The sequence below is a fragment of the Pagrus major genome, chromosome 13, assembly GCF_040436345.1.
Source record: "Pagrus major chromosome 13, Pma_NU_1.0".
NCBI lineage: Eukaryota > Metazoa > Chordata > Actinopteri > Spariformes > Sparidae > Pagrus > Pagrus major.
In genome coordinates, this window is record NC_133227.1 from 10,071,783 (window position 1) to 10,095,986 (window position 24,204).

General features: G+C 38.5%; 2 protein-coding genes across 3 annotated transcripts in view; one reads left to right on the forward strand and one right to left on the reverse strand.

Moving 5' to 3' along the window:
- The window catches only part of b3glctb (beta 3-glucosyltransferase b), a 28,149-nt gene extending 6,943 nt beyond the window's left edge, over positions 1-21,206 (reverse strand). For both annotated transcript variants that reach the window (XM_073479556.1, XM_073479555.1), the window contains exons 1-11: positions 21,067-21,206; positions 19,247-19,284; positions 19,114-19,153; positions 18,834-18,943; positions 6,921-6,997; positions 6,687-6,798; positions 6,426-6,562; positions 6,072-6,135; positions 4,950-5,066; positions 4,137-4,206; positions 2,616-2,729 (exon numbers count right to left, since the gene is read on the reverse strand). In XM_073479556.1, coding sequence (XP_073335657.1) covers positions 2,616-2,729; positions 4,137-4,206; positions 4,950-5,066; positions 6,072-6,135; positions 6,426-6,562; positions 6,687-6,798; positions 6,921-6,997; positions 18,834-18,943; positions 19,114-19,153; positions 19,247-19,284; positions 21,067-21,127 — 940 coding nt within the window. In that variant the 5' untranslated portion in view covers positions 21,128-21,206. The remainder of the gene's footprint in view (positions 1-2,615; positions 2,730-4,136; positions 4,207-4,949; positions 5,067-6,071; positions 6,136-6,425; positions 6,563-6,686; positions 6,799-6,920; positions 6,998-18,833; positions 18,944-19,113; positions 19,154-19,246; positions 19,285-21,066) is intronic.
- On the forward strand, positions 11,276-14,595 carry LOC141007202 (nectin-3-like protein). The gene is made up of 6 exons (XM_073479552.1): positions 11,276-11,336; positions 11,498-11,836; positions 12,699-12,811; positions 12,898-13,054; positions 13,777-13,953; positions 14,483-14,595. The coding sequence occupies exons 1-6, from the start codon at positions 11,276-11,278 to the stop codon at positions 14,593-14,595; spliced, it is 960 nt and encodes a 319-aa protein (XP_073335653.1).
- Positions 21,207-24,204: the final 2,998 nt, after the last annotated feature.

The following is a 24,204-nucleotide window of genomic DNA, read 5'->3' on the forward strand; positions in this document are numbered from 1 at the left end:
TATTGCAGAAAAAAGCTCTGTGAAAAAACACAGGTTTATTACACTTACTGTAGTTCAAACGTTGGGAGTTAACTGACATATAGAATAAAATGTGAAAATCTCTTAAGCATTTGTGTTGACTACAGATCTTGTTTCAGGCATTAAACCAAATAAAAAAACCCACTGACTTTGAGACGAGGGAACCGCAAAATGCTAACATGCTAACTTATTTCTGGGTTCTTGGAGTCATTCCTGTGGTGCTCTATTCCTCACATCCCTTGAAAGTATTATATCATACACATGTCCGTGGTGCTCAGAGGATGAATCCCACTGACTTTGTTTCTAAATTCATAACTAATGACGTTAACATTGTTACAATTTGTAGGTGGTTGTAAGTTGGACCCAAAAGTGGACACCAAGACAGGGAGAAGGTTAAAGGATTTTATTTTATTAGCTCTGCTAGTGGGCAGAGGAAGTAGGCTCGGGCTCGGGCTGAGGCTGTCAGCAGACTCATGCCATTTTTTATCTTTGGCATTTAAAATAGCGATCGGACCATCAATGAGTTATTCACTATTAACTCACCCCTACAAAATAATGAAGCAAATGAAAGCACAAACGTCTAGACAAAGTAACTAGGAGCAGTACCAGGGAAGAGGCAGGCGGAAGAACGGAAATACTGCACTGAATAATGAAAAAGTATGCAGTTGAAAGTGAGATGTCCAGCTTATACATGAAATTCATTAGAGAAAACAAGGAAATAAGAAAGCAGGGACATTATCTTGCAGAGAGAGAACAAAAGATTAGACGGGAGAAAGAGAAGGAGGTGACACTATCATTCCCCTGCTGTGTGAATGGACTCAAAAGTACATAGAGGGAGTGAGGCAGATCTATGCTGTAATCAGGCATATCTCAGACAATGATACGTGTAATTCAAAGATACAAATGGTGACCTTCATCTTCTCGCTGAAGCTGATCATTAGTGCAGTTATTGTTTCTGGGTCTAGAGCCTGTTATGAGAAAGTTAAATGTGATCTATCCACCTTTTCACAGAGAAGAGGAATGGCTTTGTGGTTATTGCTTTTGATTTGTCTGTCCATACACTGATCTCTCCATCTGTGGAGCACTTAAAGTGTTCTCAAGAGCCTGAAGGACTCTTATCTCCCTCTTACAATGATCTGACATCTGGAACAAAACACAGCCTAACATAAGGAGATGGAGAGTATCAGCAGAGTAAACTACCACTTGAACTTCAGTTTGAATGTGATGACCACAGAGGTGCTAAAAATGTGGTTATTGCACCCAAGAAACAAAGAGGGGACACAGAGTCTACAGCCATATATTCCATATTTGCCAAGTCTGTTCTGCTAGATGGCACTAAATATTACACACTGTACCTTTAATGGTGGACCATGGGTCAAAAGGAAACTACTGTTGTATTGTATTGTTATGATGCAAAAAGGGAACTAGGATGTTAATGTGTAGGATGTTAGCATGCTCACATGGTCTAATAAACAAAATACAACTGAGACTGATGAGAATTGTATTATTATCTGCAGGTATTTGGTCATAAATCAAAGTACTGGATACATTTAAATTTTAGCTTAATTGTAGTCCAGTGAAAAACATGCACAAATAAATAGTTGTCCATAATAAATAAATAAATACATAAATAGGATTGGTTTGAGAAGAGTGGTTAAAATACATGTGTCATTGTGTTGTAAAATGTGGAGTTCATGGTTAAAATAATGTTAAAGATGCTAGAAATAGTTAAAAACATTTAAGAATGTTAAAAAGTCAAAAGTACTTTATTTCTTTTGATTGTTACTAATGTGATAGAATATCTTCCTGGAGAAATGTTTTGAGTCACATGGGTTTGCTTGTCAATTAACCATAATCTACAAAAGGACATGCTATTGTGAGAAACAGAGATTTGTTGTGTTGTTTGTTGTGCTGTTGCCTGCAAGCAGCCGCTCGTTAATTAACTGAGTAGTCAATTAGCAATGTGAAGGGACTGTAGCTGCTGCCAGCCAACCCAGCTCGACACGTGGCTTCGTCTGGACTGTTTACTACCTGGAAACAAGAGACTACAACCAGATAGCACTCTGAGCCATCCGGGAATGCTCAGAGTTCCTCTGGCAGCGCTGGATAACCACCAAACTCTGTGATTATTCCCCCCTGCTGCCATCCTGCTCACAGACAGATTCCTATGGACTGCTAATCTTCTCTGACCTTGAATGAACCCTCCACACAGGAGTTGTGGAGATAACTCACTCAAGAACAGAGATGTCAACCTCTGAGAATGTTGAGATATTTCAGTCTGGAGCAGGGAGGTAGACTGACTGACCTGCATTACCATCAGCTTCTATGTTATTTGTTACCAGCCCTGGAGCTAAGTCGCAAGCTTGGCTTAAAAGCTCAAGAGTCTAACCTGTGAGATCCTGCACATCATCTACTGGCAGCTTGTCTTTTAACATCCATCCACCCATTTTTAAGCCGACTACTCCGGCCAGGGTTGCAGTGGCTACAGGCGACAACCTTTTACTCTTTTACTCCAGCTCGGTGATTTAATCCTTCCAACATATTCTCTGTCTGCCCTGCAGGAATCAGTGCAGGAACATTGTTTCTGATCAGCTCACCTCTCTCAGTATTGGGCACTCCCAGGCTGATTGTGGGTATGGAGGCATCAAGGACATCGCTGTAAAACTCTAAAAAAACAGCATCTTTCTCCCAGGTTGCTTTCACCACTGGCACTGTGAGGACAAAGGACGGGGAGGGATAAATGCCACACATTCAGAGCTCTGAACACTGGAATAACGTAATGGTTGCTAAAACTCATATAAAACTCAGTCCTGACTGCGTACCCATAAGCTCCAAAAGAGCGTGTTTACATACTAATGGAAAATGTCCACTAACTCTGACTGTGCGGGGAGAAAATAATTAGACTGTATTTGAACAAGACACTGGATAACTACACTCACTGTATGCTGATGTGCAGCTTATACACTAAAACTAAAAACTAACAGTCATAATCTCACATAATTATTTTTTATCCATGACAAGTGGGACCGATCCTTCATTAATCTAGTCTCAAAGAAAACCTCTAACTGATGGATTATAAAGAGTGCACTACTGTGTTGGCTTTCTTTGCAATTCTGAATTTAATCTGAATTTAAAATAACAGCACAGTGAATCACACACTGGTTTTTCTACTTCTGAATTTGCTGATTGCTTTTAAATAGTCTGTAACTACTGGCTCATTTAGACCCTAAAAACAGACGTCAGTGTTTTGGATAATTACACAAACTGTGGCAATTTCCGCACTCAGTCGAGATGAGGTTGTAAATTTAAACAGGTATTTTTTCGCCCGACAGGTTGACTCAGGCTGAATTGACCAGCAGACTGTTAAACAAGTGGAAGTAAACAAAAAAGCAGCAACTGGAGTCAAACATGCAGCTTAATGTCCTGTAATTAACATTTAATTTAAATTTTAAAGAAAGGACTGAAGGAGACACTTCAAGGTCCAAACTTTTATCTCAAAAGTACAAAGAATCGATGATTGACGTTTGTTAAGAGTTAACAAATATTTGAAGCTCAGCTTGCATAAAGCTGGTGAGCAGACGTCTTCAGATTCTTTTTGCGAGTCATAATGTAGCAGGATATAAGTGGTGGAAAGTACTTACACGGTTACCCGAGTACTGTGCGGAAGCATATTGAGGTATTTGTACTTTGATCATTTCCTTTTTATGCTATTTTACATGACCAAGAACATGACCTCACTGTTGGAAACCATCTCGAAGACGTTTCACCTCTCATCCAGGAGGCTTCTTCAGATCTAACTAACTGGAGGGGAGCCTCTTTGATGAGAGGTCAAGACACTGAAACATGTCCAGTTGCCTATGACATAGCACTTAGAATTACCATGACCTGGACTGAGAACCTATCACTTGTTTCTGCACTGTAACTTCAGTGAGAAGCTTTCATGACAAAAAATTGTCATGATGTCATGAGTTTTGTTTGTAGTTAGCACCTTTTGATGGTCTGACAAATTGTTACAGATCTGGAATTTGTGTTTATGACAGTGGTGTTGCACTCTGACTGTGGGGGCGCCAAATCACACAAAATGCCAGTTTCTACATAACGTTGCTTTCAGGACACACCTCGCTCCGAGTGGAATTTTTGGCAAGTTTTCACAGCAACAAATACGTCTTTCTTTGGCACTGGTTCTCCCTTAAAACAAGACAGGAAAAACAATGTCAGTGTTCATTATGCATGGTAGCTATGAAATAATACAAGATGCACAGATCAACATAAACACATTGTGAGGTGCAACATGTGCAGAATGATGATGGACTTTATATTTGTAATATCAGCAAAAACTGCTTTGTGGTGTGGGAAGTACGTCCTATGACGTATGCCATTTTCTTTCTTGAGCCTTGTGTCGTTCACAGTGAAATGTGCTTTCGTTCTCATTGGGTTTGTTCCACCTCAACAAACAAATGCTGTGATCCTTCATCCCATTCGTTAACTGTCTACTTGGTTTCCGTACAGCCTTCAGACTGACTCAGCCCTCTCATCCTTGTATTTGTCTTCTTGCAGAAAAGAGCAGTGGCAAAATGTGTAATGTTGACTTAAATATGTGATTTTCTTGTTGGATCCATACAGAAACCATGGGAGACGTCCTGGATTTTCACCTTTTGGTAATTACCTGAACTAAACTCCAGTCATGCCTCCATGAGTTATACATATTCAGTAGCACCTTTCAGGACCAAGTTGATATATTTAATGTTCCTTTGGGCTGTAACAGTTTATGCTGTCTGTCTGCCGTGTTTACCAAAATTACACACTCATGCCCATATGCACAAATGCATGCTCGCTAATGTTCACACGCATAAGCACAATATTTAGGAACTAAAGTTTAATTTCATCCAAATATAGCAATGAAAATGTCGATAAAGAAGAGTTGTATTTACACAGTTTGGCAGGTAGGTTGTACATGTCGTAGCACAGTTGTCTCTCATCTCTGTACAAAACTCTGGAACAGCTATCAGCTGTGGACCGTTTCCTTCCTCCCAAATATACAACGCAATCTAGAAAAAAAAACAGACATGAAGACAAATGTAGGCCGTATGAGATGACAGTTAAAGGTGTAATGTGTAAGAATTGGCCACTTGTCAAAAAACTCTATACTCTTTGCTGTTGCTATCCATCACTGTAGCTAATAGCTACCCTTAGCTTTCTAAATGTATAAACTAAAACAATGCCCATCTCTTACACATTGCACCTTTAAAACAATTTGCTTTTACTCTTTATATCATTTTTCTTCTAATTTAAAGTCCTATATCTGACAGCTACAGCACTGACAGTCACTATCATGGTATAAAAACATTCATCAATGTCTATTCAACCACAGAAAAGCACAACAGCTCATTCTGGCTCCTCAAACAGTGAATATTTTTTATTTTCTGGCAGCTCTGGACATCTTAATAATTCTCTCTCTTGCACACACACACACACACACACACACACACACACAGTAAGTCATTTACACCAACATAATGAATACATTCTATCACTATAAACTTTATTTAATAATAATAAACATGTCAATTGGCAATTTGCTCTGTATTACCCACAAGACATTTTAAAATGTAATAAGGAACACAGCTCAAAGACTCACGCTGTGTATTTCAATTACATCAATCCCCTGCATTTTTAAGGAGGAGCAGCATTATGAGCTATTGTTCTTGCTGGATCTGACAGGAAAGTAAAACAACTTTAAAACAACAGATTCTAAACATCCTGATAAAAAACAACCTCCTCAAATGGAAAAAAACATTTGGCCCATTCACAAATAGAGCCTTTGCACTGCAGGGGTTGAGTCAGCGATCTTTCAGTCACTGGGGGAATACTGTCCATCATTATATGTCAAAGCATTTCAGCTCGGCAGGCGGCCTGAAATCTGACACTGATGATGCTTTTCAGAGCAGTTGTTGAGGCGCGAAGCAGAATTGAGTCTTAACAATAAGATATAGTGAGAGACCAGGGGATAACACACATATTCATAAAACTGCTGAGCATTGTTCTTAAAGTACCTCATGTTTCAGGTCGATGGTAAAATCTGACTTCAGGTGCTCGTGTTGGATCCGCTCAGCGAGTCTGAAACGCATGGAAGAGAAAGATGTCGAAAGAAGAGAACAGAACAGACGCGGCTGCTTTCCTACATTGTATATGAGAATGTTTGAAAGATTGGGTAGATGCAATGGTAGACACTGCACCCTACGAGTCTACACACTCAGCAGATTAAAGGGTACTTCTAAAGATGGGATTTCTCCTGGGACCATTTACGGGCCTTTACTGTTTAGATCAGTTCAATGAAAAAGAAAGAAATCAGGGAAACATATCAGTGACACACTCATGCTCACACATGTGCACACACACTCACACACCTGTGAAGCAGTGTTGCGCTGACAGCCCAGCCTGCTGCAGGGTCAGGGTAACCAAAAGAAGCAGGGTCCTCAGAGAAGGCATAGTGGTGGATGATGGAGGCGTCGTTGTCATGGAGACGCTTACCCAAAAACCATTCCTGTCAGTTGCAAGAAGAGGCATGGGGGAAGCATCAGTGCAGAAAATTACATCAAGACATTCATATTGCAAAATGGGCTGTATTATATACATTATATAGTCAGGATAACAGGAAGATGTTTCACCTCTTGGACTGGATATCTGTGGAGGACCTGCAGCAGAGCAGACAGTGTGACTCTGGTTTCCTCCTCTATGAAGAAAAACCAGGATGCTGATTGGCCGTAAGTGGCAGAGAGACTGTAAAGATCCACAAGAAGCCATTAACTGTATGCCCTCATTTCCCCCGTAGCAATCATTTCATTCAATCAAATCATATTGAATCTTAATGAATTTGTTTATCAACTCTGTTTAACACTCACCGAGGAAGAGCAGGGAGGATACTCCAATCTCCTTCATACTGTGACAGCTCGTGGAGAAGAACAACAGCTGGATCTCCCTGTATGAAACAAAACGACTGAGTTTTACTAAACGCCCTTGAAGTAATGTGTCAGCATCCTGCAGTCAAATGAAAAATACAGTGTGAAAACTATTCTGAATATAAACTTGTGTGTCTGAGGCAGACGTGTGACTAAAGTCAATTAGTCCTTATAAAGACAAAAGACAAGGTATTCGTGCCTGACAACTAACGATATTAATGACCAGCTTATTTAACCTGTTCAAAATGTATGACTAAGAACTGAGTTTTTGTTTTTTGAGATTCAGGGACATAAATGTAATCAAACACAAAAAGAAAAAGCTTTCTTAATATATAAAATATTTCCTCAGCATTACTTTTAAAGAGTGAACAACTGACAGCCAGACTTAAAAAAAAAGACAAGACTAAACTGAAAACATAAAGTATGTGCTACATTGAATAATGAAAATGAATCCCTTTCCATTTATTCTAGCAAAGTTTAATTACGTATGTATATATATATTTTTGCCTACAACATGTAGTTGGTTTTTTCTGAGGGATCGAACCAGGTTTTTTGTGGAATTTGTATGTATCAAATTAGTTTTAAGTAAATAGATGTAGCCAAAAACAACAGTCATGGCTCACACTTCAGGTCTTTCACAAAGAACACTGAACCGCAAGTGTAAAATCACACGGAAAACATCTATTTGAAACTGTTTTTTTACATTTATTACCAAACTGAAGAATTTGGAGTAACACAATTCACCCAAGGCAAAGATCCTGGTAGATGATGGCGTTACTTTTTTACCACTAGAGGCCAGTGTATGTTGTCGATCATCTCCCTGAAGGAAGACAGCGAGGACTTACGTGACCCACTGGAGGACATGAGGTTGCACTGATGCTGACAGATGGCACATGTTGAGTAATAACATCTGCACATCCAGCTATGTGTGCTCTTTGTGGTTAATACAGTTTTCAATTATTGTTTAGACAGAATGAGGACAAAAACAAGAGTGAAGAGTTGATTCAGAAGCTGCTGTGTTATGTGACTCATGCAGAAGAACTCACAAAGCCCTTCCATCCAGCTATTCATAGACACGGATATAAAGATTAATTGGTTTGAAATGAAGTCGTTACTGCCCATTTCGTTCAGTGACATCCATTATTAACTCCAGGACCAAAGAGTGACCAAAAGCACAGCCAATGGTCCTTGATTTACAGCAATGAGGAAGCTATCCCAGGTTGCAGAGCGCTAATAAGGGATTTGAAACAGCAGCATTATGTTAATAAAATGGGTCATCACTGCATACCTTTATCCCTGCAAGCACGTCTGACTCTCCTCTGCCTTCAGTCTTAAACCCCTAGATTCAGTTTATAACTCCAGCCTAAGATTAATTACTGGTGACAGTTGTTCTCTTCATCATACAGTAGCATCTTGCATGAAAAGGTTGGGTGGGCATCACTAACAGAAAGTCGTGGCAGGAATTGTTTTTTATTTATTTATAAAGCCTTTAATGGCAACATGCCATCATCCATCACATCCCTGTTAAACTTGAGCCATGGTCATTATTTGACCTGCTAAACACTAACTTTGGGAAACTACTTTCAGTTTTTGTTCTGCAGAAATCTTAGGACACACGATAAAACCTTTTAAGTTTTTAATTTTCCCATATGATAACATAGTTTTGGTATCTATTTGCAGGGGTGGAAGTAACTAATTACAACTACTCAAATTACTGTAATTTAGTCTTTTTTTGGGCACTATTATGAGTATTTCATCTGTAATTCTGTAAGTCTTTACATTTTACTTGTACTTCAGAATGCATTACACCATGTAATCTACTCAGTTACTTTTAAAATCATAATTGACTACTCAGTACAGTTTGGATTCATATCTAAACTGTGATCTGCATTTTTGGAGCCAATAAGGCTATCCAGTCACCAACGGGCCAATGAAAAGACTGACACAGGGACAAAATGACCAGTGAGCAGAACAGAGCAGACCTGGGAGCAATTTAAACGGAAGATTTGGAGAAACAGAAACCTATATAAAATATAATGTAATAAATAAATAAAATATTTCAGTATGTAACTGTACTTTTTGTAGATTTTCAGTACTCTTTAACAACGTTTAACAGGTTAAAACCATGATGACAAACTACTCCACTCTTGAATGTTACTGTTTAACTGTGATCTGTTGTTTGTTTGTTTTCACATTTATCAATTTGGTGCGTATTTATTTTGCTTATAGCATACTCTCAACATCACTAAAAATGAGTGCATGCCCTCAATGATTCTTCGACATTGAAATAAAGTTTGTGAATGTATCTGAGTTCCTACAGAAAGGGAGAGGAGCCGCTGTCATAAAAAATCGTGACATATAACCAACATAAAAGATCTAATCTAATAGTCCTGGAATAAATCTTATCCTCGTTAAGGTTCATGTAAGGCCTATATGACGATACTCTGAACGGACCATGGCAACACCTAACTACGTCATTTGTCTCATAAAACACTGTATTATTTCCTCTTCTCTGAGTGTTTTTATGACCTGCTGTAGGTGTTATGGTGACTGAAAGCCTGCACTCAGTGCCAGTAACAAAAAAAGATCCATGTGATACGGCTGTAACAAATCATTTGGTTTAGCTCTTGTTTACAGTGACAAAAACCTTGGAGTGTCACCAAATCATCAGTCGGACAACAAGCGTGTCAGAGTTTGTAAGTGTTTGTCACGGTTAATTCCCACCATCAGTCGAAACTAACACCTGCTTCTACTTCACTAAAAAATAACCACATGACGCACAACCTCCCCTAATTCGAAACTGTTTGCTTCCATCAAGGTCCATCTAGCTGTAGTAAACCTGCTTCACTTAAACAACACGCACACACATCACAGCCAGACAGCACACACGCAGAGATGATTATACACATGCATCCAAATGTGCTGTTTGTGAAACTCGCCGTATTGTTATCAGCACCGTCAGAAGTTGCAGTAACTACTCATCATTCATACATTATAGATTATTTGACACAACCTTTCCATAAATATTAATATAAAACAATATTCCTTCATTCAGTTGAAAGTCAGCTCATTCTGTGAATTCACTTTATGAACGAGTGCTACAGCAGAAATATGCATGCCACTACCACTGGGATGTTATCAATAGAAATTTAAAATGAGCTAAAGAAGGATACAGTAACCATATGAAGTGAGAACCATTAGTGGAGGCTTATAAAATGTATGTGTGTTAATCAAATGCCTGTTTAATTTGTTGCATTTTCCAAAACAAACAAATCATTTCATTACAAAGATTATTAGTAACTTTCTTTGCATTGTTTTTCAAAAATCTTTAACTCATCAGAATTCTTGCATTTCGCAGCTCAGATAGAGTCCATCAAGCCATAAAGTTCATCAAGTCCATCAAGCCATAAAGTCCATCAAGTCCATCAAGTCCATCAAGCCATAAACTCAAGCCATAAACTAAAAATTAAAAATATGGATGGTGTGCAGCCACGGCCTCTGCTCACCTCTTCTAACTAGAGGTTGCGTCTTAACACGTAGGAAAGCTTTATACAAACCAACCCTGGGGAGTCCTGTGGGGCCTACTGCAGGAGTAAGAGGTACCAGGGCCACTGCTATAAACCATCCAGTCCTTGAATTACCAAAGTTAGAACTGTTTCCTGTTAGGATTCTGCCCAGGTTGCCCTTGCCCCAAGGTTGTCTGTTTGTGTGTTTTGACAGGATCTCTACAGTCTTTACAGGCATCATGGATGTAGAGTTATGTTATGTATGTGTTTTGTGTGTTTTGGATGTGCTTGTAAGAATCTATTTCTATATCTATGTTTAATTTGCTCATAAAGTCACTGTACTGTATCACACTTGAGTTAATAAGAAAAATATGGTTCACATATTTACATAAATAGCTCAAGTGACTTACACTCAAGTGTTCAACCTGTGCATGTTTTGAATTATTTGGTAAAAAAGTGAAGTTTATTCAAGAGAGAATTAATTAAATCTGTTAAGTCTTCGTTGTGTGCTCACAGCTTTCTTCCTGGATGATTCAGATCATCAGTGATGTGATCTAAAACCAAATGAGCACCTCGGCTATTAGATAAATAACAATACGCACTGTGTGTGGATTTGTATTACAAATATGCTTTGCACCACAGGCTTTCACCGCAACGCTTCGGCGCTACACCGGTGTCCCTGTGGTTTACTGTGAAAATAGCTCACCCTGTTCTCACAGTCTCTGCCCGACGCTTTAGCTCAGTCGACAGTCAACTGTTTCTGTCTTTGCCGAATCTCTCGACAGATTAGACATGGCTGAAAGTGCACTGGGAACGGCCTTCTATCTCCTGCTCCTCACCTCTGTTATACAAGGTAATCCTGGACCACACGCGCTGGTTGCTCATATAATACACCAGCAAAGATGGAAATATTCACCATGGGTTTGAAATGTGTTTTGGCTTCTGATGTGACAAGCTGCCTCAGTAACATCAACTTTTCTTGCTTCCAATGTTATCTGTTTTTTTGCTTGACAGGGTTCCAGGATTTAAAGGTGTTCCATTATGAAAAGATGGAGGCAGTGGTCGGTCAGGCCATTGCGTTACCCTGTACTATAAACACCAGTTTGGATCTCAAGATTGTCAGTATTGAATGGAGTAAGAATATAAATTACATCACAAGGCTGGCTCTGTACAGCCCAATGCATGGACTACATCTATTTTGGCCTAACGTCAGCATCCAGATTGAGAGCAAGACATTGGGCTCCCACCTACACCTTCCTGGGGTGTCAAAATGGGACAGTGGTGTCTATATGTGTGACATCGCAACCTTTCCTCTGGGCAGCATCAGGAGAGAGACACAGCTGGAGGTCAAAGGTAAGATGAAGGCAAATACATACAGAGCCATACCTTCATTCTCCAACCAGACGCTGCAGTCTGCACAGGATTTAACATTTGGATGATGTGCAGTAACTTTCTATCTAATTGTCTGTAGAGCTGTAGGAATGAGTCCTAAAACCAAAACCTTTCTAACTTCCAGTTCCCTTGTCTCGAAGTCAATGAGTCTTTTGAATGGGTTTTTTACTTGAAAAGTCTGAAATAAGGTCTGTGGTTAACGGAAGCTTTAGAGACTTTCACGTTTTGGGCAACAACATAAAATACACCAGTAAATACCCCATGTTTGAATTATAAAGCATTTACTTTTATCAGAAAAAGTTCTTACTAATAAGTGGCTAAATGAGACGACAGAGGTTATCGGGGACATTAAACGTCACTTGTCCATCTTTACCGGTGGACTTTAGTTGCAAACAGTTCTGTCTCTATATTTACAACTCATAGATTGGTCAATTTATATTAAAGTGAGGGTACTCTACTGTAGTAAGATTATTCTTACAAATATTTCTTGTTGCTTCTGATTAAATCAGAGCGCTGGTCCTCTACCAATCACGGCTCTTATTTACTTCTGAGCAAAAAAGTAGTAATTGTAATCAACACATCCACAGTAAGAGCTTTGTTTGGACTGCAAGTTGGACAAAACAAGCAATACTAAGATGTAACTGTGGGCTCTGGGAAATTGTGAAGAACTGTCATCACATCTTTCGATTTTTTTAAAGACTACACAATAGGTCTTGAAAATACTTGGAAGATTAATCAATAATGAAAAAACTGTTATTTGCAGCCCTGCTGACAGCAGTCTTTGGGTTGTCAATCCAAATTAATGACATTTTCTATCTTTTAGATGTTGATGATGAAATAATCTGTGATGCGAACAGCACTCTTGAGGTCCATGCTGGAGAAAATGTGACCATTCACTGCACAGCGCTCCCGAACATGCAGTACAGGTGGACCAAGGTAAGGGAAAACTGATTACTTCTGACATCAACTCCTCCTTCAATTTGAAAGGTATTCATGTGCTACATAATCTTGTTTTGCCCTAGAACAAGAAACTGGTGTCGGAGAATGAATCTCTGGAGCTCTATTGGGTGACTGATGCTCACAGAGGGTCTTACACACTGACTGTCAACACAGGAAACAAGAGTCTGCAAAAAGAGTTTACCATCACAGTGCTCACAGCAACCACAAGCTTAAATACAGGTGAGCTTCATTTCCTCGCTGCTACTCCTCTCTTTGTGTCGCACTAAATTGCAGCATTTCCTCAGGGCTGGATTAACAATCTAGCAGAGGGCCCGAGAGACTGAATGACTTAATAAACTTCACTGGACAGAGAGTTGATACTTGACTTTTGTTATCACAGTGAAGATCACTCAATTTTTACATTACGAAGCTGAAGGGAAAGAGAGAGATTTAAAGGATTTTAAAGCAGCCAGCCATGGCGCCTTTCAAACATCACAAGACTGATTTCAACCTATCGGTGCATATCATGCACAGCAGACGTTAATTGGCCACATGTGAGCGGATTGTACCGTGACATGAAAAATGAGACCTTCCCTGCCTCTCTCCGCTCTGCTAACAGAGAGCAACAGTAGCTAACGTTAGTTTAGAAATGGAGTCTTCTGTAATAAACTAACCACCAGCTTCCAACACATCACAGAAGTTCCACAGAGCCCCTTTAAACAAACTCTATATATATATTTGCGACCTTTAGTGGTACTACCTTAAGACGGAGCCAGGCTAACTGTGTGGCCTGGTGTTTGGCCCAAACCCCAAGAATGTTACAACCACAACTTAAGAACATACTAATTATACACATATCAGTGTAGCGTCAGCCCCTGCCGCACACACTGGCACCAGTCACTTCAACAAGTCCAATTATCGGTCGATAAACCTGTCTCACACTTTAAACATGTCCACTTCAGTCGCAGCAAGATCAACATGGGAGATGACGACTGAGTCCATGCAACATACGGTGCATCCAGAGGTCACTACCTCAACATTCCCAGAGAACACCAGCACCCTGGGAAGCATTATGGACAACTCTGACAAACCTGGTGCAACCCCAACCCTGACCACTGGAAATACGCCTGACATTGAAGGTAATAATGACTTAATCTTTCACATTTAATTCATCCATGTCAACAAATGCTCACCTCCCATGAACGCAACTGAATCTAGCATCTGTGATCACGTTAAGATGATCAGGAATGCATTATATTTGCTCTGCTGCCAGCATTGTTTGTGGCTAATGAGGTGAGGCAGCTGCAGTGCTTGAAGTAAACTGTTTCAAAGCAGAAAATAACAGTTAAATGCTGGACAGGCCAGTTCCCCTTGAAAAGTACAGATGAATATTAGCCACAATTTCTTCGCCTTCGCCTTCACCATCTGCATCTTCATCATATGTGGAGGCTTTACAGACTTTTCAAGGCAGCAGTCTTGCTAAATGGAGGTGGGGGCCGACCAGCTGAGGTAGAGGATTGTAGGACACACAGGCAAAAAGTTTCAAAGTTTTATATTTATTATCAATATTGATTGGAGTCAGATGGCTTTCACCAGAGCAAGCCAGTCAATACATCTTTAGCTGTCCTCCAAAATGACACCTTTCCTTTCTCTAATTATGCTTCTTAGATGCTGATGGAGCACGGACTTCTCTGTTGCTGAGGTTAATCATCATTCCAGTGCTGATACTGATCGTTGTGGCTGCCTTCCTCTACACAAAACAAATGATAAAGCAGAGGTGAAGCTCTTGTTACCTATCCATTCAAGCATCCTCTACACCTGCTTGCACTTATTCATGGTCATGCAGCGGGTGAAAAATCAATGGATCCAATAGATAAACATGACCAATAACAACTTCATGGACGCAGCCTACTCTCTCCCAGTGCCACCAGTCAATAGTTGTGCTCTCTCTATAGGATGGATCTGCCACTTCCGTTCAAACCGCCTCATCCTCCAGTCAAGTATAGAGCTGCAAGACACAGTAGCTGCGTTTACACGGAGCCCAATATTACGATTATAAAAATGCTTCATATAAACACCTCAGTCAGAATAAACAAGTCCAAACAGAACCAAATTTCAATTGGTTGCAGTGGGGGAGATTAAACCTAAAATCTGTTTTCTGGATGCGATCTTTCTGCACATGCACACCCACCATCTTGACGTAAATGCATAGTTACCGAAGATGGCAGCTTCTAACATAGTATACCACCATCTGCTGTATCGCAGTGTGTAGATGCTGCCCTTGTTACGTAAATTAAAGCAATTTGGCTTCAGATTATCGGCTCTATTTGATTTCATTATTGGCCGTTAACTAATAAAATGAATCCCCTCCACCTTCCACCCAAAGTTTTTTGATGCGCTTGATTAACAGAGAACAGGTTGCTGCTTTATCGCACAATGTGGCATACTGTACTCTTACTGCTGTCACATTCTTGCTGTTGTCAGAGCAGTGGGAAAGAGCGAGAGAGGCTAGTTTCTCACTAAGAAAGAAAGAAACAAGATCTATTTCTCCAACAGAAAAAGATATTCACTTTTTCTGTAAGATCAGCAAGAAACATCGAAAGAAACAGGAAAAAAAATGGTCACTCCAGTCACTCAAGATTTTGTCTTTTTAAAACTTAAATTTTTTGAATAATTTAATTCCAATGTGGAATGTTCCAATTTTTTCTCTAAGAAACACATTTTTAACTTAATAAGGCTTTACGTTTTAACTCTACTCAAAGTCCTTCAGAAAAGAGAAAAAAGCTTCAATAAAACGCAAAACATTCATCACCCTCATCACCCCTCCTCACGTTTCACAATTTTCCAAAATTTCACCCCCACTCTGCCCGCTCCCTCACACACATGCTCGATGAACACACAGAGCGCAAAAATGTTGAAGCAGGTTATATGCAGGAATCCTTAAGTTAAATTTAATACCGTTTAAAACCTTTTTTAAGACCCTTTCCATACATTTTAAGACCTCATCGCCACTTTGAGTTCTAACTGGTTACATCAGCGACACACTTTAACTTACATTTACTATATATTGATTGTAAGACAGCACTACTAAACAGTCTTAGTTTGTGATAACTCTTTATCAATACAACATAATTCAAATAGGCGGGGTGGGCACAACAAAGCACAAGAGAATTAAATGAGTGACTAACCCAATGCAAGGTTTATTAGAAAGAATCCATTTGAAACCAGTATTTGACCAATAAACAAAACAAAACAAAAATAAAAATGAAATATATTTAACTTTGGTGAGCTTCTGGAGGGTCATGCCATGTAGGAACTCCCTCACAAACACCCAGTGGTGGAAGAAGTATTAAAATCTTTTAGTCAAGTCAAAGTAGCAATACAACAATGTAAAAGTTCTCCACAACAGGTTCAAAATCCTACTTAAGTAAAAGTAGTTTTGTGAGTAAATCAAAGTGAAATTTCCATCTTTACTTCTTTTTATCCTGTCATTATCTCTGTTACTGTTTTATGCTTCTCTGACAATTTCTACCTGAATCTATGATTGCTCGCTGCAGCTGCCATGCACAGTCATTTAACAAGCTATGAATGACAAAGTGGAGTTTGTTCATTTCATAACCACAGTTCTAGACTGATGCTTCTCGACATTCCCACTAATTCCATTTTTCTTTCTGTCTATCAGGGAGAAATTGGTGCGTAAAAACACCTCTAAACACCTCATGGCTTCAAATCAAAACAATCACAGACGTGTCAGATTCAATCACTGCTCTCAAGATGTCGCTGGTGAAGCATTCTCTGCTGTGTGACTGCAGAGGTCTCCTGACTAAAGAAAAGAAGATACAGACTCAGAGGTTGCGAGTAGGGCTGCATGATATGGTCAAAAAGTGATATTGCAATTTTTTTGACAGATATTGCGATTGCGATATAATTCGGATTATTATAAATGATTAAATTTTACATCACAAATTTCATTGTCATTGAAAAACTAGTAAAATCATGATGATGTGGCATTTCTCCTGGTGTCTGCCAAACAAACACGTTTTATTACATCTGTAGAAGCTTTTTAGGCCAGAGCATCTCTGCAGCACTACAAAATTTCATTAAAAACATTCACATTTTACCTTTATAAAATAATTGCAGTCATATTGCAATTTTGATTATTTTGCGATTAATTGTGCAGCCCTAGTTGAGAGACGACGATGATTGCATTTCAGGAATCACAAATCCAAGCATCATCATTATAAAACCAATGTGAATATAACAACAACTTCATACTTTCTGCCTTAAGAATTTATCATATCTGAAGCATGTAACACAGTTCACATTTTCTGTACTTGAGGGAAATAAAGATTTCAAATATCTTCTGTCCTTTGTAACAGTCTAAGACACTTTATATTTAATTTAATATGTTACTGTAGAATTTCACAGAGCCCCTGCTGACTGCCTTCTGCCTGTTTTCCTGTCAGGGAGGGTTATCTGGATTGAAACTGAGGTTTTGGGATGAATCAAAGACAGTCTGTTTATTTCACAATACCCGATCCCACCAAAGGAAAATCAACAATTCTGTTCATCTACTACAGGCTGTCATGTCCATAAGCCCGTCATCTCATTTCACTGAGGTTAATAACAAATTAGTTTTCACAGCCACTCGGCAGGCATGTATTATTAAATATTTACTGTGTGAGAGAAGAGAGCTCTATGACAAGGAGGACACCTATTGGTACTAGTGTAATACCACAGCAATGCAAAACACCGAGTAAGATCTCAAAAGTCACTGACACAAATTAACTTTGAAGCTGCCTGCAGCATCTTAATCGTGTTATTGCCAGCGCAGCACATCTCTGGGAACACTTTTGCTCCTGAACAATAAACAGTATAGCTGCCAATAAAAGTGCCTCAAGTACTGAGATCACTAAATCATGCATCTCGTGTTAAATCTAGTGGTTCTCAAACTTTTTATGGTATGCCCCCTCAGAAGCTGAAAAAAGTTCATGCCCCCTATCCTGCAATTCTGATCAATCATTAACAATGATGGAACGAGGAAGGAGCCAATAAATTAAATATACATTTCCAAATTAAAACATCTCAAAATGCCTAGGCCTTTGTTATATATTGTGTTGAGTTGTGTACTTACATCATCTTAATATTCTACTCCATTCTAATTTTACTCAAGGTTACAGTGTGTTTCATTTGGTCATGTGTCGCTATAACTTCAGTGGAAGAAACATTACCTCATCTGAGTCATGTTAGATTTATTTTCTTCGGCAATGGTGGTTGTTTATCAGTGAAGACAAAAACTCCCACAATCACACATTACCTTCATGGTGTCATCAAACTACATCTTTTGTTTTCATTGTTTTGCCCCTCATAGCAGAAATTACATACCGTGCGTTTAAGTAACCATACAGATGGTTTTATGTCTTCACCCATTTACTACAATTGAAGTATACTGCTTCTAATCTTCTGTATGGAACTGCAAACTTGCTAACACAAAATTAACATTGTAAAATTAATAAAAATAATAATCACAAATAAAGTAACAAGTAATGTCATGTATGCTTACATTTGATTATTAGCACTTAAAACAAAGTACAGCTGATGGGAATGTTAATAGCTCTGCGGGTATTTGGCCATAATCCAAAGTGTTGGAAGAATTGACATCAATGACATGAAATTAATGTCTGAACCAAATTTCATGGCAATTCATCATTTAACTTGAAATCTCATGGTGTCTCCAGTGGAAAAGTCTTGGGATCACCAACATCAAAGGATTCTCAATCCTCTGGGGCCCATGAATGTCTGTACAAATGACCATTTAAATGGCGGACATTATTGTGAAAGGCTACTGTACCCTTCTTTTTTTCAACGAATGAGTTTTATTGGCCTGCATTATTACATGCACATGAGGATGCACAAACTACTGTACACAAAAAAGATTAAGGGTCAAGATCTCAACCCAGAATATTATCTCTATGAGGCAAAAGTGTCAACCACGCAGCCACCGCCTGTCAGATGTTACCTGTCCCAGTTCGGCTGCCTGCTGCAGAATCTCCACCCTCCTCTGTTCACCTCGATGGGCGTGGTATGAGTTCCTTTGACTCTGGATCACGAACACCACCTCCTCCAATCCTGAGAAAACAATCATAGAAAAGATAGAGGGTTGAGATTTTGGTGTGTACATGGATCTTTTCATTCAAACACTACATGTGTGCAACAATGGCATGGTGGTGTCATCCATCAAATTTAAATGTTGCTGTGGACAAAATATCACACCATCTGCAGTGAATCGCCTCACTCACCAACAGAGCTGTGCGCAGAGGGCTTCGGGCGCTCTGCTGCCTGTGGGGAGTCAAAGGGGTTCAGGTTAAGTCTGACACACACTGCTGAACCACAGGATGAAGCATAATCACAGCAAGAATCACGAGGACTTACATGAGCACGACCTGCGTGTTCGTCTGCAGCAGAGGGACCTTGAAAAGAAGCAACAGCATTATCAGTGTATCATGGAATGAGATTGTGGTCATATCGCACCACCCTAGAAATAACTGTTACTTGAAGCCCATTAATAAGAAAATATTTCTGTCAATATACTAAGCAAGTATAAATATCTATATCAATGCAGGACAACATTTTAACATCGTGACACATCAGTCACAGTATGACAATGATGAAGCAAGAACAGCCCGAGCAGTAGGAGAATCAGCAGCAGGAGCAGTGCAGTCTTTTATGCACAAACACCTATCACTTCCTCTTGAATCCAGGAAAACTCAAAACAGACGTTACAACCAGGACAGCTGCAGTTACTGCTCAACATGTAGGATTTGTGGTGGTAAACATATTCCACTTAATAGAGTCAACAAGTGTTATTGTGTGTAAGCATGCAAATCGATGCCAAGTAGAAATATGGCTGAAATTGTCCTCTAAGGAATTAGAGGTATTATTAATAATGTGCTAATTTTGGTATCAAGATGCTACAAAATCTATTCTAATCTTCTACACTGTCAAATAGACAGTGTGTGTTTCTAATAACAGCATTCCTAAAATAACAGGATGATACAATGGTCTGGAGATGAATGAAAGATTTAGTAATTTATGTAGTGGTGCCTAGGGGATGAATATCATGTTTTGTATGAGTGTAAATAAACAAGCGTTGTTGATAGCTGAAAGACGTGCCTGCCACAATAGTTTATAAATACTTTTATAAACATGTATTATTATCACAGACTGATAATCCACAGATAGTACATAAACTAGGTGCATTTCTGAGTAATGCTCTGCTTCTGTTTATCTGACTTCTCTTGTGCTAAAGGTCGATGGTTTGCTTGTGTGTTTTTGCTTTGTGTTTGTATTCAATAACATGTGTGGTCTATAATAAAATAATCTGATTGCGTACAATAAAATGTGTCTGGGTCATATTAAATGTGTTTATGGCTTAGTAATTGGCATGGTAGTAGGTCTTTGGTATGCAGCCATGTAGTTTGGTGACCTGATTTATTTCCCGACAAAGCCTGCCCATCTTACACGTGAGCAGAGGTCTAATTGGCTAGCCAGGGTGAGCAGGTGTGAAGAGCTTTTTATTTGTGAATCATTTCTCAATTTTAGAAAATAAAAAAAAGATATTTTTTAAAGCAAATGCAGGCTGATTTCAGTTGTACACACATATTGTGTTATAACTGTCCTAAAGTTGTATTCCCAAAGCGAACGCTGCAGTTACAGACAATATGACAATTGGACCAAGAGAAGTTGTTTCATTACAACTCGTCCAAATAGGATATAACTTAATTCGCAACCATCTTTATTCTTCACATAAATACTTCTATGTAATTGTATTTGTGGACAGTTTTCCATATTTGTAGATTTAAATAGCTTTGCCATGAGATCGTTAGTTTGCTGCCACTTGTTTACGAGCCCCACAGGATCACCTGCACTTGTTTGTAGTGCGTCAAATCACTCAGAGTAAAAACACCACTTCCTGTTATACATTTCAAAACAAAACATTCAGCTAATCTGTACCAAAGCAAATATCACGGCGATGCTGATGAATAACTAAATTACGAGATTTATGATTAAATACATCCATTGGTACATTTCCAAACTGTAATGTACTCAATTTACCCTTCATATTACATGAATAACTTTACTTTGAAGGCCACATTGAACGAACTTCCTGTATTTCAGCCAGTCTGACGCTCTTGGTGCTAGCAGTTTAGCTAACACGTTAGCTACCCCGGCAGGGCATTGACCCCACTTACCAAGCCAAAGAAGAAGCACGGCGACCAGTTTGCATCGGTTAACCACATTATGGTGTGACATGGTTCCCCTGGCTGCTGGTTTTCGGTTGAAATCACCGTCTTTTCATGGCGAGGCGGAGAAATTGGTTAGCTACATTCCTGCACTGGCTGAACTACTGTGGTCGACTGTAGTGACTGTTAGTGTGGAGCTTTAGCGACCTCTAGCGGAGACTACATTAATAGCTCACTGCCATGCTACACTGGAGCTTAGTACATCTCAATAATATTGTGTCCTGTTCATTCTGATATCATATAAATTATAATATAAAGGTACATTTTTCAGGCACTGTTTTTCATGTTTAGCTACAGTAAATTGGCATCTTTTTAAAATTATTTTAAATCCACCCACACCTCAGATATGTAGACCATAATTTAAAAATAAAATAATAAAATGAAAAAATAAATTAAACATTATAATTTCTAAAATGTACCTACAGTAAGCACTTTATTTTATTTATACTTCTACTCCACTACCTTTCAAATAAAAATATTGCACCATTTGTTACACCACAGGTATAGATAATTTTAACTACTTTAAACTGTTGTGTAGTCTACCTTGACCAGCATTAAACTGGTGTTTACACATTGGTTTATCGCCGATAATTAGAATGGCTTTTGTGCTCAGATACCAGCCACCTAAACGCCCGATCTATGGAAAAATATTTGTTGACAAATTCATGAAAATGTCTTAAAACACCCTGTCTCGCAACGTTAAAGAAAGTGAGAAAAAGAATCCTGGATCTGTCCCTTTTATCCGTATATGCACCAAAAGTTAATAGGGTCTAATCTGGGCTGAGACCCATCCTCCATCCAAGTTGAGTGGAAATACGTTCTGTATTTTTTGTGTAATCCTGCTGACAAACCAACAAACAAGCAGACACGGGTTAAAACATAACCTCCTCAGTGGAGGTCCAGCTACAATCCAGTATTATAAGATAACACTGACAAAGCTGCTGCCTAATGAGTACTTTAAGAACAATGTCAAGGATCTGATTTTTATCCACCATTAATGTCTAACTGTTTGAGAATTACACACAATCTTTCATGGAAACTTATTAAACTGTGATCAGATGACAGTCCTTCAGGTTTCCAGTCTACAAACAGAGTTATTATCTAATTACTATATCATTGCACAACAATTTCTGACATGAACATGCAGCTTTTTATCCTCTCATTGTGTAACATGTTATATTGACGTTGTTTTACTCATTTGACTTTGTTTTATTAATTTCAAATCAAATTTAATACACACCTATCTTAAACTGCTGTTACAGCATGACCACATATACGAAACAAAAAACAGATCAATCAAAACAAACTACAAAACACAAGTGACAAATAATGTAGAAATTTGTAAGAACCACAATAACGACAAAAACTTACTGAGCAAATTAAGTCCAATCTACTCTTAGACAGGTTATTGCTGACCACTCACAACCAAAATACATACTGAGGGCTCTTTAACAGACTCATGTAAGGTTCCTTACAATATATTTCATTGGATACTTTTGACTTTTAAATGACAAAACAACAATGCAGCAGAAGAGTCTTTGAGATGAGGCAATATAATCATCTCAGTTGCCTCAGATTCGGCCTTTTATCTTTTTACCTTATTCAAAAACCCCTTATAAACTATGACAACAAGGCAGTTATTATCAGTGAGACTCTTGTAGCATTTGTGCACATGATTTTTCCACATTTGTCCACAAAGTCGATATTTGCTAGCTAATTCATTAGAATTAGAAGCAACATTTTTTTAAAAATCCATCAGCTGTGTCGCAATAGGACCATAACTTCTGCATCTGCTTCTATTATACACTTGACTTGGTTGTACACACACATACAAATAAAAAGGGTGTGAGTTGTGCCACAAAGTTGCTTTCCACAATCCTTTTGAATCCTGCAGATCAACAAAAGCTGCACTGACTTTAATCCTGATCTGTACTGATCTGAGAGCAGCTGCAAGTCTGAAGAGGCTTTTCTATCTATCTCTGTCCTTCCTCCTAAAGTAGGTCAGAGATTAACCACACAATAAATAGATATAAAAAAAACACATAAACTGAATTTTACAAGCTTTAGTGGTTGAGGAGACATTTATTGTCTTGCTTCAGATTTAACATTATGTCTTCCTGGCAGGGAAGTTTTATTTGACCAACATTTTACAGGCAGAGGTAGATTCAAGCACAGTTGTTAAAAGTAGACAAAAGTGACTTGAGTGAAAGTTGAGATATTGCTTTGGTTAAACTAATGGGTAATGAGTAAAAATCACCCATATGAATAGTACCTGAGTAAAAGTCTTAAAGTTTCTGATATTTAATGAACTCACATATCAGAGGTAATATTCTGTCAGTAAATGTAAAAAAAGTAAATTACATATATTTACATGAATGTACACTGTGGGTTGAGTGATCATTGCCCTGGCCAATAATCAGTCGGAATTTTTATGATTGTTAGAATACTTTCTTGTTCCTGATCTGATTGCCAATAGAATAAATATATTAGAAATGTGATTCTTTGGCTCTGATTCAGCAATCAACAAATAAACTAGTAACTTAAGTTACCAAATAAATAAAGTGGAGAAAAAAGTACAATATTTGCCTCCAAAATGCAGTGGCAGTAGCAGAAAATGCCACCCAGAGGGGGTGATCTTGACCTGTTTTTAAGAAAAACGTGAGGCTTATTGGATTTTCACCTTACAGACCTTGTTTCCCAGGGGTCTAAACGATGAACTGCTGCTTAATGTGATGTTATGAGTTGGGGCTGTTCTGTCACTTTCGAGATATTCTCAGTGAGTACTTTTTACAGACATAGCCAGTGTTTATATTGTACATATATATATATTTTTCTTTTTTCTCGTATATATTTCTTCACTTTATGGTTGTCTTATGTTAGATTCTGTCTCAAACTATTTATATGAAGCCTAGATATATATATATGTATATGTATATATATATATGTGTATATATATATATGTGTGTATATATGTATATGTATATATATATATGTACTGTCTCCTTGACAGCAAGTGCCAACTTCTTCATTACATCACGACTCTGGAGACGTAGGTGTAGTCCACAGGTTTAATAACGTATGAAGATG

What these genes read in the sequence shown, in the direction of transcription:
- LOC141007202 (XM_073479552.1), top strand. Translation starts at nt 11,276, where the DNA reads ATGGCTGAAAGTGCACTGGGAACGGCCTTCTATCTCCTGCTCCTCACC. An exon ending in GACACAGCTGGAGGTCAAAG is followed by an intron (nt 11,837 to 12,698) that starts GTAAGATGAAGG and finishes TCTATCTTTTAG; the next exon opens with ATGTTGATGATGAAATAATC. An exon ending in AACCACAAGCTTAAATACAG is followed by an intron (nt 13,055 to 13,776) that starts GTGAGCTTCATT and finishes TGTCCACTTCAG; the next exon opens with TCGCAGCAAGATCAACATGG.